Source organism: Panthera leo, chromosome D4 (assembly GCF_018350215.1).
Source record: "Panthera leo isolate Ple1 chromosome D4, P.leo_Ple1_pat1.1, whole genome shotgun sequence".
Taxonomy (NCBI): Eukaryota; Metazoa; Chordata; class Mammalia; order Carnivora; family Felidae; genus Panthera; species Panthera leo.
This window is the reverse complement of record NC_056691.1, coordinates 7,000,500-7,023,525: the sequence shown is the minus strand read 5'-3', so window position 1 is coordinate 7,023,525 and position 23,026 is coordinate 7,000,500. Positions and strand designations below refer to the sequence as shown.

Here is a 23,026-nt window from a genome sequence, read left to right as displayed (position 1 = left end):
CAGCCACCTCGTGATGGTGCTACTCAGAGCATTCTCCTTCAACAGCGAGGGGGACCAGGAAGGGGACAGCTCTCCCTGGCCTCCGCTCCGTGGGAACGCCTTCCCTGCAAGCTCCACGGCTGGACGGCACTTGACAATTAGGCCAAAGAGTTTCCCCCCAAAAACGTGGGATGCTTCAGAATGAAAGAAGATTTAGGGAGCACCTGGGTGGCTCGGTCAGTTGAGCATCTGACTCTTGGTTTCGGCTCAGGTCACGATTTCCTGGTTCGTGGGTCCGAGCCCTGCATCGGGTTCTGTGCTGACAGTGCTGAACCTGCTTGGGATTCTCTCTCTCTCTCTCTCTCTCTCTGCCCATCCATCCCTTCCAACTCGTGCTGTCTCTCTCAAAATAAATAAATAAACATTAAAAAAAAAAAAAAGAATGAAGGAAGATTCAGAAGGAGGATGGGGAATCTGTAGGAGGAGCCCAGTAATTCCACTGGGGAATCTGTAGGAATAACAAGAAACTCCAGTACCTCTTCTCCCTGGAAAAGGTAAGTTTGAAAACTTAGGTTTTGTCCTAGACTTCCGGGGCTGAAGCTCTGAAATACTGTCACCAAAAGGCTTCGCACTGTCCACCTGAAAGAAAGGAAAGAAATAAGATTTGAACCCACCATAGCTCATGTTACCCTCTCCTCATTACCTGTAGTGCCTTTCTCCCATTCAACTGCGGGCCACGCAAGTAAAAAGGGAAGGCTGGGCAGGGGGGCACCTGGGTGGCTCAGTCAGTTAAGCGTCCGACTTTGGCTCAGGTCACGATCTCACAGTCCGTGAGTTCGAGCCCTGCGTCGGGGTCTGTGCTGACAGCTCGGAGCCTAGAGCCTGCTTCAGATTCTGTGTCTCCCTCTCTCTCTGCCCCTCCCCTGCTCGCGCTCTGTCTCTCCCTCTCTCTCAAAAATAAACATACATTAAAAAAAATTTTTAAATAATTAAAAAAAAAGAAGAAAAGGTTGGGAACAAATAGAATCATATCTCCATGTGTGTTAAATGTTATCCCAACAAAGGAAGCTGTGTGTCCTTACCTTCGCTGAGGCTTAAACAGGAAGGTATGAGCTAACTCTTAGCATAAAGTTGGACACAAATTATATTCTAACCACAGGTTCGGGATCAAGCCCAGAAACGAGTAAGTGAAGTTTATTTCTAACTCTTTCAAAACAGGACAGTTTCATGTTCCTAAACAGGACGCAGTGCTGGCCTAGGTAGGGTCCTCCCTGAAATCAGGGGATTATCACAAGGTGACATTTCAGCCTTCCCCATTCCCTTCCAATCTGAGTGCCTGTATCCTTAAAAAAAAAAAAAAAAAAAAAAGAATAGTGGCAGCTGCGTTATTTTAATTAAGGTGACCTTATTATCCTGACTGGGCAACATAATCTATAAACAGGTCCAAACACTTGAAATAGGGAACTAACTACTTCAGAATACTTATGGCATAGAGTCGCTAAATTATTTTTATCTTGTTCATTTCTGCCATTTTTTTTTTAATTTCAAGAAGGCAGGTTATAATGTTACTCTTCATTCTACTTTCAGAATTTTGTTGATTAGAATTTACTGTCTTCACGACATTAAGTCCTCTAAATTTTAATGCTTCTGCTTGAAGAAACGTCACATGCCATCAGGAAATCTGGCTCCATAAGAGTAACTACGTATAAAGCATTTAGAAAAGAGCTTGGTACATAGCAGAGGCTGTACAAGAATTTGTTAAATAAAATAAACACCAAGCAGGTTTTATTCCCTACGAAATCTATCAAGATTTTAAGATTATGTAGCCCAAAGGGCCTCGACTACAGTTGTATTTCACAAAAATGAAATGCAATGAAGCAGAGTGTCCAATAAACTCAGTTCAACAATATTTAAAGATTGGTCGCTAGGTTTTTACCATTTTGCCCAGGTTACCATGAGGTAACCCCAGCGGCTCTACGGTCTCTAGCCAAATAACATCTCTGTTAAACCTATAAACCCACTCTGCACACAGTCACCTCAATCAATAGCACCCTGACTTGGGGGTTGAAAATGCTTCGTATCTTTTTTTTTTTTTTTTTTTGAGAGAGAGAGAGCACACTCGAGCAGGGGAGTGGGGCAGAGGGGGAGAGAGAGACAGAGAGAATCCCAAGCAGGCTTGACATAAGGCTCAATCCCACATCCCTGGGATCATGACATGAGACAAAATCAAGATTCAGAAGCTCAACCAACTGAGCCACCCAGGTGCCCTTTCTTATATCTCATGCACAAACATCACCACCAGTGACTTCTTTAAGCCAAGTTATCAATTTGACAGTAATATCCACAGTTGACTACTGGGAGTTATAAGGACTCCTGGAGAATAAATCATTAACTAGAATGTGGAATAAAGAATATGAACTAATATAGGAAATGCTTTTAATGTAATAGTAACCATATATATTGAGAAACCAATCTATATATACAGTATAATTATAAGTTTGTGGAAAAAATAAAGCCTTATGAATATTTAAAAAGTGAAAGAATCCATTAAAGAAAATGTTTATTTATATTACATTGGTGAGCCTATAGGTAATCTTTTTTCAATTTCTCTATATTTTCCATTACTTAAAAAAAAATTTTTTTTTAATGTTTATTTTCGAGAGAAAGAATCCAGAGCAGGCTACAAGCTCCGAGCTGTCAGCACAGAGCCCGATGTGGGGCTCGAACCCATGAATCATGAGATCATGACCTGAGCCGAAGTCGGGCACTCAACCGACTGAGCCACCCAGGCACCCCTCTGTTACTTTTATAGTAGTCAAAAAAAATGTAAGGAGGCGATGTGGGCTGCTGCGATTAAATTTCCCTGTTACTTCCTGAGGGCTAAACCTAAGGAAGCTTTAATTAAGGGCCTTGAGTATGGCACGTCATTGCTTCTAACTCAGACATAGTTTTTCCTGCTCTTTAAAGTAAAAACAACCATGGGGCGCCTGGTTGGCTCGGTCGGTTAGGCATCCGACTTCGGCTCAGGTCATGATCTCACGGTCCGTGAGTTCGAGCCCCACATCGGGCTCTGTGCTGACAGCTCAGAGCCTGGAGCCTGTTTCAGATTCTGTGTCTCCCTCTCTCTCTGCTCCTCCCCTGTTCATGCTCTGTCTCTCTCTGTCTCAAAAATAAATAAACGTTAAAAAAAATTTTTTTTTAAATAAAAATAAAGTAAAAACAACCTCATTTAAAAACTCAAGCCGTTTTCTTTAAAACTGATGAAGCTTCAGTTTGCGATGGGGACAGAGAACATGTCAGCCTTCGTTATGCATCTCCCACCCCTGTCAGTTGGCTGATTCTTCTGGGTAATGGCAGGTTGTCACATGCAGACATCACCCTCTATTAATAATTTCCAAAAATTAAAAATAGGGATGACTGACATTCAGTGAGCAAGTCCTGTGCACGAGACAGCTTCGTATGGCTTTCCTGACAATGACTCCAGGAAGTGAACATCATTTAATCATGGTTACTATTCAGCTTGAATTCCCTCCTTATTTTAATATTGCCCATTCGTCTTCATGGCCTGTCCTTCCCGTATTCTGCCCTCGTTCGCACCTTCACCCTTCCAAACTCTGAAAAATAATTTTAGGCTCACGTGTCTAACTACAAATGGAGGTTTGCTTTCCCCGGAGATTCTGAAATTATTTCCAAGGCTCGGTGGAGTGGGCTGGTCCTGAACGAAGCACCTGGGGGAGCAGGGCGAGGGGGCCCAGGATTGCGTGCTTTCGACCTTACTGTCCTTTGGCCTCATCCTCACGTTATTTAAGGGGGATCTGGGCCCGTCTGATGTAGATAAAGGCCTTCTTGACTTCTCTCTTTCTTCCTGAAACCAAAAAGAAACGTTTTCAAAAATGAAAATGGAGAAAAAAGAAAATTCAATCAGAATATAACCGTATTTAATCGAACTCTGTAGAAGAGTGAACACCTCAGATTTGCAAACCATGAACTTAGAAAGGGTGTTCTCTCTAGCTTTTCTTCAGTTCAGCTTAACATCACTAGTATTTATAACTCGCTAGGGTAATATCTTTCCACCAGTAACAGCGACATTTATTTGTATTAGGAGAAAGCTGGGGGGCACCTGGGTGGCTCAGTCGGCTGAGCGTTTGACTGTCGATTTTGGCTCCGGTCATGATCTTGCGGTTTGTGGGTTCGAGCCCCGAGGTCGGGCTCTGTGCCAACAGCACGGAGCCTGCTTGGGACGCTCTCTCTCTCTCTGCGCTGCCCCGCCCCCCACTCTCAAAATAAATAAATGAACAACTTCTTTAAAAAAGAAGATAGGTGATTGACAGAGACAGAGATAAAGAGAGAGAAATGGAACCTGGCACACACCCCACCCCGGCAATTTCACGTCAAGGAATCCGTTATAAGGAAATAACTGCGGCAATGTGTATAGTTACAAACATTCTCATAACCGTTCCAAACCTGGGAAGTCAGCTATACCGGTGAGTAAGCAATTTCCTCTCTGCTGGGAACCCCCCTCGCTCCAAGGCTCAGCCGGGCGATGCTGGGGCAAACCGGCCGCTTGTCGAGCCGCTCGGGCAGGCCCCACCGCTGGAGGGCGCTGGGGAGCGGCTGCAAGCCGGGAAGGGAGGCCAGGCCCGGCTCCCAGGGCTGCCATCTACGGCCGTCAATGCCATCCCAGCAACCGCTCTTCACCTTCCGAGTGACAGAGGTACCGGGTTTATAGTGTTCCTCCCATAACCGCAGAGCTAGCCTCCTGTGCCCCACTCACACCTTCCAGCACCAGCTGGCCAGAGGGCCCCGCTCAGAACTCTGGGACTTGCCCCACAGGACCCTTCCTCCAAGCTCCCGGGTCAGCAGCGGTGAGCAGTGTCAGTCCCGTGTCCCTTTTACCTTAAGTCCTTCAACCCGTTTGGCTTTACTTTAAAACATTAAATCTTTTGGGGCGGCTGGGCGTGTCAGTGGGTGGAGCGTCTGACTCTCGATGTCGGCTCTGATCTTGATCTCACGGTTCAGCAGTTCAAGCCCCAGGTTGGGCCCTTTGCCGAAAGCGTGGAGCCTGCTTGGGATTCTCTCTCTCCCTCTGCCCCGCCCCCGCCCACACAGGTGCATGTGCTCTCTCTCGTGCGCGCTCTCTCTCTCAAAATATAAATGAACTCCAAAAAAATACAAGATCAAATCTGTTTACTAAAATAACATGTGCGGTCTGTTTTCCTGACTGAACTCTGACTACTGTATCAGTGAAGTGCCCAACACCAGGAAAATGACCAAATTATGGTGCTTCCATATGGTGGACTGCAATGAAGCCGCGAAAATCTGCCTGGTGTAAGAATACTTAAGGACGTGAGAAACATGCCCAGGGTATGTTAGGTGAAGAGGGAAAGGTGCAAAGTGATATGCAATCTTTTAACGTTAAAATTATGTGTGTGTGGGTGTGGGTATGTGTATACAGAAGAACATGCTCAAAAAAAAATGAGTCATGCTCATCTCTAGCTAATAAGAATGACAGGCAATTTTTATTTTGTCCTTTTTGCTTATCTGTATTTTCTAATTTTCTAAAATGAATACTTTTGCCATAAGAAAAAACAATAAATCTGTTACTTTAAAAAGTTAACACTTGGGGCCCCTGGGTGGCTCAGTTGGTTAAGCGGCCGACTTCGGCTCAGGTCACGACCTCGTGGTCTGTGAGTTCGAGCCCCGCGTCGGGCTCTGGGCTGACAGCTTGGAGCCTGGAGGCTGCTTCGGATTCTGTGTCTCCCTCTCTCTGCCCTTCCCCTGCTCGTGTTCTGTCTCTCTCTCTCTCTCAAAAATAAACATTAAAAAAATTTAAAAAATAAAAAGTAAAAGTTAACACTTAAAGGAAGACCTATATTAGGAGATCAAAGCAAGATTAATATGATGGAGTGGAAAAGAAAGATAAACTGAAAAATCACCATGCACCCATATCAGCCTGGAAAAAATAGCAGGTAAGTAAGGAAATACTGGGGCGCCTGGGTGACTCAGTTGGTAAAGTATCTGACTCTTGATTTCGGCTCAGGCCATGATCTCATGGTTCGTGAGTTCAAGCCCCGCATGGGGCTTTGCGCTGACAGCACAGAGCTGGCTTGGGATTCTCTCTCTCTCCCTTTCTGCCCCCTTCCTCTTTCAAAATAAACAAATGCTTTTTTTTAAATAAGGAAAACCTAAAAAGCAGCTAATGCCTTCCTTAAAATTAATCATTGGCCTCCCATTATATGAGTTATGATGCCCACAGGAGTGATGGATTTGCACAGATTAGTGGCCCTTTTCATTCAGTACCCCCTCAACCCACAGCCTACATTTTCAAGGATTTTCCAGGACACCAGGCAAGATCTGGGATGACAAGCAAAGCACCTGAAGAAGCTTTACCAGTTACATTCACCCATGCTCCATATTGTTCTAGAAAGGATTTTAATGGTTAAAAATTATAAGCCACAAGGTAAAAGAAACACCAAAAGTACTCAGGATGACGGGAAATCGGGGCTGAACAAGAACACCCGAGACCCTTCCCGATCACCAAAGACGGCCCCAAATACAACTCAGAGCAGCAGCCTCAGCCAAGAGGGAAGGAACACTCATATTCACAAGCTCAAGAGCAAAAGCCATGAAACAATAGCAAATAAGCTAACCAGCCTACTTATGTCAAACTTGTGACTTTGGCTTTTGTATCGCTTTTCTGTCCGCTCCACCACAGACCAGAAGGAACCCATGTCAGACACAGTCTAATGGGGCAGGCTGAACAGTCCGAACACAGAAACTCAAACCCAGCCAGGAGTCTCCAGGTTTCTACTCATCCAGTTGCATCTAAACTTAGTAACTGAGTTTGAGCTGAGAAAATTCTGCGGAGAAAATTCCTGACAGATCTACCACTGGCTTCTTGATTATACTTACAAGAAACCTGTTTCTATGCAGGAACACGCGTTCTCTGATGGCTGTCCGTGTGGAAAACTCTATTTTGGGAGCAATGCCCTAAAAATGAAATAGCATAAAGGAAGCAAATAAGTTACTGGAAACAGATTCTTCGCCCATCCCATTCTAACTTGAAAGCCTGTAAGAACTAATTACTCTTTTGTGTGGTTGGCATAACCCACACATATCGCTTAAAATATATACATATGGGGGCACCTGGGTGGCTCAGTTGGTTAAACATACGATCTCAGCTCAGGTCATGATCTCACGGTCCGTGAGTTCGAGCCCCGTGTCGGGCTCTGTGCTGACAGCCCAGAGCCTGGAGCCTGCTTCGGATTCTGTGTCTCCCTCTCTCTCTGCCCCTCCCCCTGCTCGCACTCTGTCTCTGTCTCTCTCAAAAATAAACATACATTAAAAAATTAAAACACTGAACCACAGAATTGAGTGAGATTATTTAGGATTATCTGGGATAGATAGAGGTTCTCCTTCTTTGCCTACTTGCTTTGAAAAACGTGCTTCGTATCTTATACCAAATATTTATGCTCATTAGATCTATTTCCAAACTTCCCATTTCGTGTCATTGACACTTTTCTGGGGATCGGTGCCACACTGAATAATACACAGCCACACACACACTCAGTAATAACAAGGAACAAAGTGCTGGCGCACACAATCACATGGGTGACTGTCCAAGGCATTTTTCTAAGTGAAAGGAGCCAATCTCAAAAGGGTGCAGACCATATAATTCCCTTTACGTGACCTTCTGAAAAAGACGGTCACTACAGTGATGGAGAGCAGACCAGCGGTGAGGGGTAAGGGAGAGGTTGCACCTATAAAGGGATAAAAGGAGGAGATTTGGGGGTTGATGGGAGAGCTCCACATCCTGATCACGGTGGTGGTTTCACAAATCTATACATGTGTTAACATTCGTGTAACCGTGTTATCAGAAAAATCAATTTACCGCACGGTCATTTAAAAAATACAATTATCGGGGCACCCGGCTGGCTCAGCCAATGGAGCGTGCGACTTTTGATGTTGGGGTTGCGAGTTTGAGCCCCGTGTCGGGTGTAGGGATTACTTAAAAATAAACGCTTTTAATTGATAAATAAATAAAATAAAAATACCATTATCTTTCTAAAAAAGACTGAGGCTTTAGAGAGACAGAAAGCAATTTTCCCAAGGTCCCGTGGCTTCTAGATGGCAAAACGAGAACAGAACTGGATCTGATCGAGTTACAGGATCTCCGACTGACCTCATGGACTCACCTGCAGCCATCACTCCCTCCCCCCCTCCCCCGCCCAGCAGGACCCTCTGCTCTTCCCTCCCCCAGACACCATCACCTGGCCAGGTGTTCCTTGTCCCCGGTGTGCCTTCCCTTTCTTCATCTCCTGTCCAAGCCCCAGTTGCCTCTCAAAGCCCGCCCTCCCCCTCACTCCTCCGGGCTGTGAAAGCTCATTCTCATGACAGGACGTAGTCAGTAAGAAGGATTTGCATCAGCTGAAGCCCCAGGGGGAGAGGATGCCGACAAGTACTGTATCTTTTACCACTCGCGCCAGGGTTTGTGAGGGACTTTCACGCCCTCTCATTTAACCCTCCCACAACCTGGGTAGCACACAGTCCTATCCCCATTTTATCCAACGAGCTTGGAGAGGTTAAGTCTGTCCACTGGGGATGGATGGAGCCAGGAGTCAGCTTGTTTCCTGGGCATTTATTCACCCCTATGCACGTTCATTCTTGTGCGTTCACCTTGTCCACAGAACATGTCCTTACAGGCACAGCCTAGATCCTCAGCTCCTTTTTTTCTTTCTTCTTTTTTTTTGCCTCTAGAATGTGGTATGCCCATACAAGCGGTAGGCTTGGGCCAGAGACTCAAGATTTCTGGGCTTACAAACACATGAGCCCAATTGCTGCCAAGTTAGAAAATCCGGGGGCGGGGGGGAAGGGTGGTGGGGGGGGGTGGAGACATCCGGCAAACAGCGTACAGTGACGTGACCTGCTCAGCCTCACCTCCAGCTGTGAGACTGCCCACCGGAGAGGAGACTGGGGGAAGCTCCAAGGTCCACAGTGCTGTTGGTTAGAATCATGAGACCTCGTGTGTGCCAGACCTCAGGTCCCCCCTGGCCCAGCCGTCTGAGCCTGAACACGTCCCCACGTGGGCCACAGACTCGTGCAGTTTTTCATGGCCTCACAAGGAGACAGCATCATCATTTGAATGACAGTTTAATAAACCACAACAGGTCACGTTTACCGTGAACCTAACTATATGCCAGATAGCATGCTAAACACCGTACATACATCCAACCGTCGCAATAACCCTATAGGGGAAGTACTATTATCAGTCCATTTTACAGCTGGGAACCTCAGGTAAACAGAGAGAAAGCAATTTACCCAAAGTCACAGTAATGAGTGACATAGCAGGGACTGAACCCAGACAGTCCGAGTCCACACTTTGCACGTGTGGCTGCCTAGCAGGACTTCAAACTGCTGTTCCACTTTGCCTGGAGAGGAGGAGGGAGGTGCCCTACCAGCAAGGAATCCACACCCCGTAACACATTCCTGTTCGCTCATATAACCTCGACGCCTGACAGTGACTGACAGATAATAAGGAAGAACGTGTCTTCTTGTTCACAGGAACATGATTTTAGTGTAAAAGTTTAAAGCTGAAATTTACAGGGTCTATCTTGTCCAATTTCCTTAGCAACAGGATGAGGGCAATGATGGTTAGGTCAAGAAATGGATTTAACAGTACGACTTTTCTAGAATCATGGCCCTAAAGAAAAAATGAAACTATTAACTAAAAGTTAACAATAAAGAAATAATAATATTCCTTCTGCTTACTTTACAGTCTTCACCTAACAAGAGAACAAATTATATTAAAAAAAAAAATTCTTGGGGCACCTGGGTGGCTCAGTCAGTTAAGTGTCTGACTCTTTAATTTCAGCTCAGGTCATGATCTCCCAGTTTATGACTTTGAGCCCCAAGTTGGGCTCTGCGCTCTCTACTTGGGATTCTCTCTCTCCCTCTTCCACTGCCCTTCCCCCCCTCAAAAATAATTAAATTAAAAAAAAATTCTTAACCTCAGCAGGAAAAGGGGGGAGAAACAGCGGTTAAGGTATCAAGTGAAATGAAATACAGAAATACAAAGGAAAAGTCACATTTTCGTGAAGGAAATAAGTCTACTTCTTAATGAATTAACAACTTAGAGAAAACAAGTGAATGATTTGCCTGACCCACACATGTACACACTCAAGTTCTATGATATGAATGTAGAGAAAGTGGACAATGGGCTGAAATAAACACGAGAGAATTAGCGTCTCACAGTGACCAAGATTCCAGACTTTGAAGTTTGACAGACAAGCATGCCCCATCATTCATCAGCCGTGTGTCTTCAAGCCCATTCTTTTTTTTTTCAATATTTTAAAAGTTTATTCATTTTGAGAGAGACATAGCATGAGTAGGGGAGGGGCAGAGAGAGAGAGAGAATCCCAAGCAGACTGTGTACCGTCAGCACAGAGCCTGATGTGGGGCTCGATCTCATGAAACTGTGAGATCCTGACCTGAGCCAAAACCGAGAGTCAGACACTTAACCGACTGAGCACCCAGGTGCCTCTCTTCGAGCACCTTCTTAAACTACCTATGCCACCTTACCCATCAGTAAAATGAGGAAAAAACTGATAGCCACCTTGCAGGGTCAAGGAGGACTGCACGAGATAACCCGTAACAAACTCAGCACAGTACCTGGCATCTCGCGAGCGGGCACTGAATGTCTGCTACCATTAAAACTGTGGCAGCGGGGCGCCTGGGTGGCGCAGTCGGTTAAGCGTCCGACTTCAGCCAGGTCACGATTTCGCGGTCCGTGAGTTCGAGCCCCGCGTCAGGCTCTGGGCTGATGGCTCGGAGCCTGGAGCCTGTTTCCGATTCTGTGTCTCCCTCTCTCTCTGCCCCTCCCCTGTTCATGCTCTGTCTCTCTCTGTCCCAAAAATAAATAAAAAACGTTGAAAAAAAAAAATTTAAAAAAAAAAAAAAAAAAAAAACTGTGGCAGCTGGTTTTATGTTGCTTTATAGAACATTTGGGAGAAATTGAGCTCCGCTATCTTTTTACAAATTGTTTAAAACATAGTTTCATTAACTTCACTGACACTTTACCTCTAATGCCTGCCGATCTTTCCCTGCGGTTTTAAAGCCCTTTCTCTGCATTTACAAAAAACTATAAACACAACTTCCTATATGTTCTTCTTCCTACTTATGCCCATAAAGTTAAACAGAGACAACACTTGAGAAAATATAAGAACGTGTGTTTCTCCTCGTCTCGATACTCAGCTGGATACCAGCTCAGTGTTTGTGGATGGCTTTTCTGTGATAGAAAACTCAGGCAAACCGAAGTTAATATAAGGAATATCCTTCACGCGATTCTCGCCAGTTTTGATCCTTTTAGCTCCTGAAGAGAAATATGCCAATAACTCAATATGATGAAGGCAAACATTCTCATGAGTACGATGGATACAGGTGATATACAAAGAGTATCTCGGAGGGGAAAAAAAAATGGCGTCAGTGATATTCACCAAACCCTCAAAGATTATGGAGGGTTTAGAGTTACGGACATTAGCAATTCTGAGGAGGACAACTTTTGATGAAAGTTTGCCATTTGAAGTATTAGAACTAGAAGTTCTGTCGTCATAAACATCACAGAAGTAAGGGTCCTGCATGTTGTATATTCTACACAGTACTCTCAACAAAATGGGAGGCAATGACATTTTATTAAGTGATAGTAACAGAGATTCATGGGCAAGTAACAGAAAAGTTGAGTATTAAATATGCTTTTTATAATTCATAAAGGTGCGGCCCTTACAACAGAGGCCATCCAGGCCACAGAAATGTTGAGAAAACCATCCGAGTTGCTGTGAGGTTAGAAACTATCACAGATATCATCAAAATGAATATTTTGAATTTGGGTTCAGGCAATGCCCCCAAAACAGACTGTCATCTGAATCACTGCTGTGTCTTTCAAGATCCTTCAATAATATCACCGTGAACCTCTGTCTCTTTCCCTTCCGTTAAGTGGAGACTGTGATAGCTGCCTTGGATGACATGAGAACTCTGAGGAAAATAACCTATCTTATGAAGAACCGAAAGCTCAAAATAAATGAGAGGTGGCATTATTACTATTACGATTGTATTTTGCTTTCATTATTACTACTAAAACAATAGTTACAATTAAAAAAACTGGTACAGGGGCACCTGGGTGGCTGAGTCATTTAAGCGTCCGACTTCGGCCCAGGTCGTGTTCTCATCGTCTGTGAGTTCGAGCCCCGTATTGGGCCCTGTGCTGACAGCTCGGATTCTGGAGCCTGCTTCGGATTCTGTGTCTCCCTCTCTCTCTGCCCCTCGCCTGCTTGCACTGTCTCTCTAACTCTCTCAAAAATAAATAAAACATTTAATAAAAAACAAACCAGTATCAAATCTTTCAGTTAGTCTGCATTCAGAGAAGGTGGAGAAAACGTCCTTCTAAGTATGTGACAGTGTGACGATGGCAATGATTTACCTGGCTAGGTAAGATCCCCACCTCTCAGACCAGTATAATTGGTATTTTGAATGGGGCATCTAAACGGGGCTGCTAAACAGAACAAGGGAACTAACCCAGATGGAAGTGATCTGCCCAAGAGCATCCCCTATCGGAAATAAAATGTCCAGGTCGCAAGAATCTCTCCCAGCAGAAGTCCAGCGGGGCATGAATCACTTACTGGAAAACCTGCAAATGTCTTCATGAGCACCTGCCTGTACATGCCAGGGAGTGAAGGTGTCAGCTTGGGCTCAGGGAAAAGAAAATCTCGTGTGTTTTCTTCATAGAAGGCCAACTCTTCCCATGCTAGAATGCAAGGAGAAAAACCATAAGTAGATTTACGTTCTGAAAATGATCTACTTCTTGAGTTTAACAAAATAAGAGCTCAGACAGGTGATGGCAGAGAAGGCACTCAGATAAAAGTAGACATTTTGGGGCGCCTGGGTGGCTCATTTGGTTAAGCATCAGACTTCAGCTCAGGTCATGATCTCACGGTTTGTGAGTTCAAGCCCCGCACCAGGCTCTGTGCTGACAGCTCGGAGCCTGGACTCTGCTTCAGATTCTATGTCTCCCTCTCTCTGCCCCTCCCTTGCTCACACTCGGGGTGAGCTCAAAATAATAATAAATCATATTTATTTATTATAATAAAAATGTTTATTTTTATTTATGTAAAAATATGTATTTATTATAATAAAATGTTTATTTTTATTTATATAAAATATGTATTTATTATAATACAATAATAAATAAATGCTCAAAAATAATAAATAAACATTAAAAAAATAAACATTTTTATTAAATCACCTCTTATTTAAGAGGCAGAGTAGAAGACACTTCTACTGGTTCTTATCTCATGGATAAAACTTAAAAGTCTTCCGAACTCACAACAGAGAGAGACAAAAATATCTAAAGGATTACTCCACAAGACAGAACAAAGAGAAAAATCTCTTTTCATCCATCTGTCTGTCCATCCATCCATGCGACCACCCATCCTTTCCTTCCACATGTTTTCCAAGGACACACTTTGGGCCAGGTCCTAGGGACAGAACAGGAACAAAGCAGACAGCGCCCTGTTCACACAAAGCTTACAGCATAGACTGGGGCTCGACGTGTCCTGTGATGCAGAGATACCAGTATCCTGATGGCCCACAGAACAGCCGAGGCTGTGGTTCTTAGCACAGTTGGTACCAGCCTCAGGGACACTCCCAAGATTTGTGGGGACATGTCATGGGCAGGAGCCAAGGTGCCAGGGTCAAGACATTGCAACACTCAAGACACTCCTGCACATTCTAACATCATAACCGACATTCTTTTAGGCGAGAAGCTAATTCTTCCCTTGTAATTAGCGAAGCCTGGAACCTCACGGCTACATGTAAACACAAAGCACTTTCTCTGCATGGTTTTAAAATACACTGAATTTTCGGGAATGCAGGTACCATGTGAATTAAGGGGCCGTCGTACTTGACTGTGTTTGGGTCTTTACTGAGCCCCTACTGGCAGTTTGAAAACCATGCCACATCTAAATACTTCTTTGTGCCCACCATTTATGTATTGATACGCTATCGTTTTATTTGAAACCATTTTCCTTTTATTTCTCTATTTGCAGTGATTTGCTTCAGTTGGTTATATTAACCATCAATATTATTTCAGTCTGACGAAAGGGATGTTACCAAACACTCATTACCAACAGATCTTGGGGCTACGAGGACCGAGAATCACTGAGCGAAGGACGGAGAAGCTGCCGTCTGAACGCTCCTCGTCTCCACAGGAGGTGCAACACAAGAGGTTCAGACTAAGAGTGGCCTCTGTATGGCACACTGCCACAGAAGAGACTATGGTCAACCAGGTAGCTTTACTGTTTGGTGACTACCATTCTGTTTGTGAGAAGAAGTCTGACGAGGGTGGATTTCTGGCACATCGATGGCAGAAAACACCTGACATTATCACGTATAATGGACCAATTTCTTCCTACTTATTCTTTAATACGGATGTTCGGGGGGCGCCTGGGTGGCTCAGTCAGTTAAGTGTCTGACTTCAGCTCAGGTCATGATCTCACAGTCTGTGAGTTCGAGCCCCCCGTCGGGATCTGTGCTGATGGCTCGGAGCCTGGAGCCTGTTTCAGATTCTGTGTCTCCCTCTCTCTCTGCCCCTCCCCTGCTCATCTCTCTCTCTCTCTCTCTCTTTCAAAAATATATAAAACATTTTTTGAAAATTAAAAGAAATAAATAAATATGAATGTTTGGGTTCTAATAAGGATCCATGTGCAAAAAGAACGAATTCTATGGTTTTCGTCATCAGATCATGTGTCCCCACCCTTCTCTCAGACGTGCTCCGGCCACAACGGATTGATGATGTATCTCTCCCTCCTCCACCGCCCCGTCCTTCCTCTGCCGGTGCTGTTCCTTCCAAAATGTCCTTTCTTCCTTCCCATCCTGTTGAGATCTCCTTCGTCCTTCAAGCTTCACGTCCAATGTCTCCTCATGTCTCCAAAGTAACAGGTCCAAAACAACACCCTTGATTTTTTCCCACACATAAGCTCTCCCCTATTCTCCCTTCAGAGAGAAGGGAGCGTGTGCTCGGGCCAAAAGTCCAGGCTTTATCCTTGACTCCACTCCTTCGCCCCTCACGTTAACCCGCTAGCCAGTCCTGTAGACTCCATCTCCGAGATAAACCTGCAATCTGTCTCCTCTCTCCATCTTGACGGTCACTACCCCGGTCCCCGCCACACCACCTCCCTCCCGGACCACTGCCACGGCCTCCACACTGCTCTCTCTGCTTCCATTCTTGCTGCACTCACACCTGTCCTCCACACACCGCGATGTTATAAACACGTCAGACTGGGCCTTTCCTCTCCTGAGAACCTCCCAGCGGGCTTCCCATCACTCGCGAATAAAGCCTGAGCATCTTGCTCTGGACTTCAAGACTCCACATAATCAGGCCTCTGACCGCCTCTCCTCCCTCATGTTACCACTCTTCCTCCTCGGTCATTCCACGCCCTCCCTGCCGCCCTTCCCGTTGTCCCTCCAACACGCCAGGCTCGCCTCGACCTCAGACGTTTGCCCCGGGTTCTCCCTGTAACGTTCCTTCCCTGGATCATTGCAGGGCTGCCTCCCTCCTATCCCATGATGGGCCTCGGTTGAAATTTCATCTCATTAGAAAGGCGGTATGCCCTTTGAACTTGCAGCCCAATGAACTTGCAGCCCTTAACGTAGCACTCAGCAGGCTCTTCATTCGGATATGTATCTCTGATCCGTTTCCATCAACGTTCCATGAAAGCAGTCCCTGTCTGTCAACGTTCCTTACTCTGTCCCTGGCAGGGCTGTGCCCAGAAAGGTGTGAATGCCAGGCAGTTAGTGGCCCAGCCACGACGCCTCACCTGGAGAGGGACCATTCTGTCAGCGTTTCCCATAGGGCCCTTGAGATGTCATTAAAGATAGACATTTTACACCTGTGTTTGGGTGGCCGTCAGAACCGAGTGGTAAAACACAGCCCCCCGGGGCTGCCCCCAGACGGGTGCCTGGTACAGGGCGGACACTTGCTAAGTGCCTCTTGAGGGGATAATGGTGAAGACCGACGTGGAGTCAGCTAGCAGTAATCACCCTCTCTGAGACTCCGTTTCCACCACCGTGAGACAAGGCAGACAGACCAAAAATCCTCTGAGGGGTCCCTGGGTGGCGCAGTTGGGTAAGCAGCCAACTCTTTTTTTTTTTTTTTTTTTTTTTTTTTTAACTTCTGAAATGCTTTATTTTTATTCCTCGCTCAAGCAGCCAACTCTTGATCTCAGCTCAGGTCCTGACCCTGATCAGGGTCTTGAGCTCAGGGTCGTGAGTTCAAGCCCCGTGTTGGGCTCTGCACTGGGGATAAAGCCTACTTAAAAAATTTTTTTTTCCAACTTTCACGGTTCATTCATTTCTCAATCATTTCTTTCCAATATTTTCAATTTCTTTTCATTCATACGTTCAAGAAATATGCATAGAGAACCTACTGTGTGCCAGGAGTCCTAGACCCTGCATGTATACTAGCAGACAAAATGGGTCCAACTCCTGCCCTCCTGGAGTTTCCAGTCTACAGATGTCAAAAAAAAACCATGCAAATAAATATACAAGGTACACTGATGACAAAGAGAAAGGTGGAGAGGCCGTGGAAGGCGGGTGCTATCCCAGAATCAATCTTAGCATCAATCATTTCCCAGTCTTATCCTGGCCACCTTTTTTATCGGTGCTCCCCAGGAGGGGCATGGCCTGCCCCCCTCTGCCGGCCAGCCAGACTTCCTCCAGTCTGAGGTCTCACGAGCGCAACCTGAAAATGGGAAGTGATGTGACGGTCTCCTCGTCCGTCACCAGCAACGGAACGCAGCTTTCTGCCGGGGTCCACGTACAGTGGGGAAGAACGGTGTCCAGATGCACACGGAGCTGGTTCAGATCCCTGCCCCACCCTTTACCAGCTGTGTGACCAGGAGCACGTTACGTGATCTCGTAACTTCAGGGGCCTCTTCGGGAAAACGTAAAAGTCATCGTAGTACCTGCCCCCCAGGGCTACTGCGAGGTCACGTGACATATACCAAGCGTAGAGCACTCGGACATCACCTGCCGTTACCGTGCCCGCTCCATGACACCAACCCAGCAGGGGTACGAGGTACCAGGGCCACCCTGGTGTCTGGACGTCACGTGTTTTCAGTCACACGCTCCTACCGGGAACACCTGCGTGCACGGGACGATGCCCCACACACCGGGCTGTTCCTTTTTCCTTTCATGGGTTTTTGGCTAGCTCTTGTCACTGCATCCAAAATGACAGCTACTGAGTCACTATCGCCGTCGTTAGCAAGAATGAAGATAAAAATAAGAGGACAGAGAACTGGAGGCCTGCTCATCTACTAGCTTTGGAATCACGGGGATGAAGGCACTGAAATCGGAGGAGATAGATAGAAGGCTATGTCCTCAGTTCTCTCTCTGGTTCCATCATATTCTAGAGTCCTAACTGCCACCCAGTGTAAAAATGTTGGCACCCCACGAGGATGTTACAGCAAGAGCCTGGGTTATACACAGGCTGAGCGATACTCATAGGCCACGTGCTATGTCTGAAGGAAATCCGTGTTCTTATAGGCTAATGGCACAGACAGACAACGACATCATCGATGCCGTCGATGAAAAACATTTCCCCTAAAAAGGAAAACGAATGAGGACTTCAAGAAAAAAAAAACATTTTTTTTTTTGAGAGAGAGAGAGATAGAGAGCACAAGCGGGGAAGAGGGGCAGAGGGGGAGAGAGAGACAGAGAGACAGAGAATCTCAAGCAGGCTCCACGCCCAGTGCAGAGGGGGCTCGGTCCCATCACCCTGGGATCTTGACCTGGGCCGAAATCAAGAGTTGGATGCTCATCCAACTGAACCACCCAGGCGCCCCCAAAATCGATCATTTTAATAACAATATTGTATTGAAAATCTAACATTTACAGAGCACATCAGAATCGACAGCTTGCTTCCCACTATGGAGTCTCATTTGATGCCTTCTCTACCGATAAGGAAACAGGCTTTGTGAGTAGAAGACACTTATCATGATGCCACACGGCAAAGCAGAAATTCAAAACCATATTTTCTGAGGCAGGAGTTCTGTTCTTGCTGATGCCTGGTAAACACACTACAAAGTATAAAACCAAACTCTGATTGAGGGAACAGGTGCCCACAAAAATGGCAATTTACAGCTGGACTGAATGTACATGACTTATCCCCAAGTAGACGTTTTTTCTCTAAGAGATCAGTAAAAAGAAAGCACCAAGCTCCCAGTCCAACAGGATTACACTGCTGCCCCCCTGTGTCCACTTGCTTTTTTCCCATCTTGGTAAACAAGAACCCGAGGCGTCTTTACAGCTTCTAAGCCAAATCTTTGGACCCCTTCATTCTTTAGCAGTAAAGCTGTGTGTAAATCTAAGCTACTTGTATCATTAACACATAGTCATAATATGTCTTTTGACTATCAGCGTGTTTGAAAGGAATGTGAATAAATATCAAACAATGAGGGGCGCCTGGGTGGCTCAGCTCATGACGGCGCAGTCGGTGAGCTCAAGCCCTGCGTCGGGCGCTGTGCTGACAGCTCGGAGCCCGGAGCCCGCTTCGGATTCTGTGTCTCCCTCTCTCTCTGCCCGTCCCCTGCCTGCACTGTCTCTCTCTCTCAAAAATAAACAAACATTAAAATTTTTTTTTAAGGAATCAAACAATAAAATAACATCTACAGCAAAATGAAAAGGTAACAATTCAGCCAAGTGAAGGGATGGTCCCTGTGAACCTACATGTGACCCATGTGACCCTACGGTGCAGCCTACAATGAGACAAATCATTTTTACTTAATTATCTGCTATGGAGACCCAGCAGAGCAAAAGGGCTTACAATCACCCTTCCGCCTGGCACCACTGGTGGGATGCCAGAAGCACACTGTGGGGCACGTTCCGGGCACACCCTCAATGAACACCTCGGGAGAACTAAAGGATCCGTCTCCAATGCATCCGAAGCTGAGTGGAATTATTTTGAGCAATTCTAACTTCATTCCACTAAGATTACAATCTGAAATTGAAGGACCGTAGACAAAAGGAAAACACGTCTCGCAAGGCCTCCACTTTGTATCTGAGTAACTTCTGAGTTATAAACGGTACGCGTGCACCCAGCCTCAGTATTCTCCAATCATCGTGGCTTCGAGCTATTCTTGCAACCCGCTCACAGATGGATTTCTGGTCGTGTGGAAAACACATGGTTGGGGCACCCGGGTGGCTCAGTCGGCTGAGCATCTGACTCTTGATTTTGGCTCAGATCATGATCCCGGGGTCGTGGGGTGGAGCCCCATGTCAGACTCCATGCTGAGCGAGGAGTCTGCTTGATCTCTCCCTGTCTCTCTGCCCCTCTCCCCTGCTCATGCTCTCTCTCTCTCTCTCGAAATGAAAAAAAAAGAACATATGGCAATCTAAGATATATTAAACTTTAAAAAGCAAGCTGCAGAATATGTATATTCAACCAATATGTATACTAAACATACATATGATAAATACTAGATATATATAGCACATGTATGTATATGTATGTATATATATGCATGTATGTATTTTAGATTTTAAATGCATTACATATACTAAATGCATTTTAAAACATCTGAAAAGAAAATTATTAGTAATTGTTGTCAGGAGCTGTTGACGAATGTGGCTTTTGACTTTTCATTTTATATAACTTTGTGTTAGTTTAATTTTTACAGTGAGAGTATGTAGGTATTGGGTTATTTTTTTTTTAATTCGTGTAGAATTAAATAAGACCAAAATGAGTCTGCTTCTATTTTATTAACATACTGAAGTATAACTTGCCAGTTAGCATTGATATATGTTTGAACATAAAACTAGGTCAAATAAGGAAAAAAAAAAAAAAACGTGGAAAAAAATTCAATGCCCTGATTTTAGCCTGTCACTTTTAGGCTGAAAAATATTCAGTAAGAATTTCTGGAAAGCCAGGAAGAGGCACCACTGGCCTTCCTTCTCTTCTGTCTACCTAAGAAAGCCCTAACACATACGAGGGTACCCGTCCTTAGATCCACAGAGAGTGGGGTACTTCTCTGTTTCGGGGCCTCCTCTGCCAGTGAGCCAAGAGGCAGAAGAGCTACAGATTTCTGGGTCCCCTCCATCCCTTGGGGCCTTGACCCGCCACAGGCAGGGCCACACCAGGCACAACTGTGATCCTCTTAAAAGCCTCCACAGTCACCTCTGCTTTAGCTCAGGAATCTGCCAGGCTCACTCTCCTTCCCTCATGTTTTCTTAAGAAGAAGAGAAAGGGGCGCCTGGGTGGCTCAGTCGGTTGAGCGTCTGACTGCAGCTCAGGTCATGATCTCGTGGTTTGTGGGTTCGAGCCCCGCGTTGGGCTCTGGGCTGACAGCTCGGAGCCTGGAGCCTGCTTCAGATTCTGTGTCTCCTTCTCTCTCTGCCTCCCCCCAGCCCCCACTCACACTCTGTCTCTCTCTCCTTCAAAAATAAACATTAAAAAAAAGTCTTTTTAAAAGAAGAAAAATTCAAACAATAACGTATCAGAACATACAACAAAACAGGGGGAATCCATACACAGTAAGCATAACTTATTAAAAACTTTGGTAAAAATATCAGGAAGTTATACCAAATGCAATGTTAACATCCAGACATCACTCCACAAGTAACCACGGGGCACTGAAAGTCACGTTGTACAGAGGAAAAGAAAGAAAACAAATCATGGGAAAATGGAAATTTTTTAAGAAGTAAATTTTAAATTTGAGGTTGTCACAAATCATGTCTGCAAAAAAGAAGAGCCCAGAAAATATAGTACAATATACTTTAAAGAAATTATTATATACTTGGCAAACATGATTAATTCAAACGTTAATATCCAGCATTAGCTAGGATATGGGCAATGGACCTGCTGTATACACACTGCTGAACACAGTAATAATGGAAGCTTGCTGGCGATCGGTTTACTTTCAGGTTACAGATATGGATGGATGGTTTAGTCGAGTCCCCGCTTATCCATGGGGAATTATATACCAAGGCCCCCACAGCAGACAGCATTGAATCCTACATACACTACGTTTTTTTCCTATACACACATACCTATGATAAAGTTGAATGTATAAGTTAGGCATAGTTAGAGATTCACAACAATAACTAGTAATAAAATAGAATAATCAGAACAACACACTGTAATCTCTGGCGAAATATCTTTTTTTAAGTGTTTATTTGGGAGAAAGAGTGCAGGGGGAGAGAGAGAGAGTAAGGAGGACAGAGGATCCGAAGCGGGCTCTGAGCCGTCAGCACGGAGCCCGATGTGGGGCTCGAACTCACAAACCATGAGATTGCGACCTGAGCCAAAGTCAGAGGCTTAACTGACTAAGCCATCCAGGAGCCCGGAGAAAAAAATAATTTTTATAAATATGTGAAAGACAAGGAAAACCTACATGTTCAACAATATCAATTTAAGGATAATTAGAATATTCTGGAAAAACACATAGCTATTGAAAAAAGACAAACTACAGACAACAACGTATAGTCAAAAAACCCCAAATATGATGTCCCTACTGTTTAGAGACTTTTAAGGACACATAAGTAAATTAATGGAATTCTTTATTACCATTAAAAAGAATGAGGTACCTCCAGGCTTTTAGAAATGACAACACAACAGTGATATTTGATGGGGGGAAGCCAATAAGAGAAGAAAATGTATGTGACACCATTATGTAGAAATTCCATATCTAGGTGTTCTGTCCACAGACAAATATCAAGAAACATGTTCACCAAATTATAAATAGAGGTTTTCTCATCATTTGGGAATGCTTTTTGCAGCAACTAAAAACCATAAAGCTATTTTCATCTTGGGAAGAGAAAAGGCAAAAACCCGTAACAGCAAAAATCAAAAAAGAATTCTAAATGTTTCTGAGTTTTAATGTTTATTTCTTTTTGAGAGAGAGAGAGAGTGAACAAGGGAAGGAGGGGCAAAGAGAGAGGGAGACACAGAATCCAAAGAAGGCTCCAGGCACCAAGCTGTCAGCACGGAGCCTGACGCGGGGCTCAAACTCATGAACCGTGAGATCATGACCTGAGCTGTAGTCAGACACTTAACCGACTGAGCCATCCAGGTGCCCCCCGAGTTTTAAATATTATCTCTCTCTCCCTCTCTCTCCCTCCCTCCCTCTCTCTCTCTCTCTCTCTCTCTCTCTCTCACACACACACACACACACACACACACACACACACGACTAAAATCACCAGGTAACCAGCCACACTGAGAAACCACGTAAGAGAACTGATGCCACCATGCAGAAGTTTAGCTCAGGTGCCCTGCCATTCAAGACACACAGGAAGCAGAGGCACCACAGAATGGTTTCCTCCTAAAGTCCCATGATTCTGGCAAGAACTGCTTCCATAAAAGGGTCAGATAGTAAATATTTTAGGCTTTGCAAGCCACGCGGTCATAACTACTCAACTCCAGCATAAACAAAGTCAGCCACAGACAATAAATGAAGCATGGCCGTGTTCCAATAAAACTTTTTGGACGATGAAATGTGGATTTTATATAATTTTATATAATTTTCCCATCACGAAATACGCATGTTTTAAAATTTTTTTCCAACCCTTCAAAACGGCCAGAACCGAAGACAGTTTGGCAGTTCCTTAAAAAGTTAAACGTGGAGGTACCATATGATACAGAAACTCTACTCCTAGGTATGAACCCAAGAGAATTGAAAACATGTACTCACACAACAACTTGTACGTGAATGTTGATAGCAGTGTTGTTCATGATATTCAAAAAGTGGAAACAACTCAAACGTCCATCAACCAGGAAACAACTCAAACGTCCATCGACCAACGAAGGGATAAACAAACTAGGCGTATCCATATAAAAGCACATTATGCATCCGGACAAGGAACAAAGTAACGATAACAGGCTACAACCTGGGTGAATCTTGAAAACATGCCAAATGGAAGAAGCCAGACACCAAAGGCTACATATTGTCTGGTTCCATTTACACTAAATGTCCAGAAGAGGCACAGCCATAGAGAAAGTAGA

The 23,026-nt window shown here is 44.9% G+C and overlaps 1 protein-coding gene and 1 non-coding gene across 10 annotated transcripts in view; one reads left to right on the top strand and one right to left on the bottom strand.

Annotated features, from left to right (window-relative positions):
- The window catches only part of SPATA6L (spermatogenesis associated 6 like), a 47,662-nt gene that overhangs the window by 13,075 nt on the left and 11,561 nt on the right, over positions 1–23,026 (bottom strand). For 6 of the 9 annotated variants that reach the window (XM_042912877.1, XM_042912876.1, XM_042912881.1 and 3 more), the window contains 4 exons: positions 12,651–12,775; positions 6,892–6,969; positions 3,617–3,844; positions 516–618 (listed from right to left, as the gene is read on the bottom strand). In XM_042912877.1, the coding sequence (XP_042768811.1) occupies positions 516–618; positions 3,617–3,844; positions 6,892–6,969; positions 12,651–12,775 (534 nt within the window). The other 3 variants (XM_042912885.1, XM_042912884.1, XM_042912878.1) reach the window with 3 other exon arrangements.
- Positions 20,275–20,359, top strand: TRNAC-GCA. Its single transcript has one exon. It is a non-coding gene; the product is annotated as a tRNA-Cys (tRNA).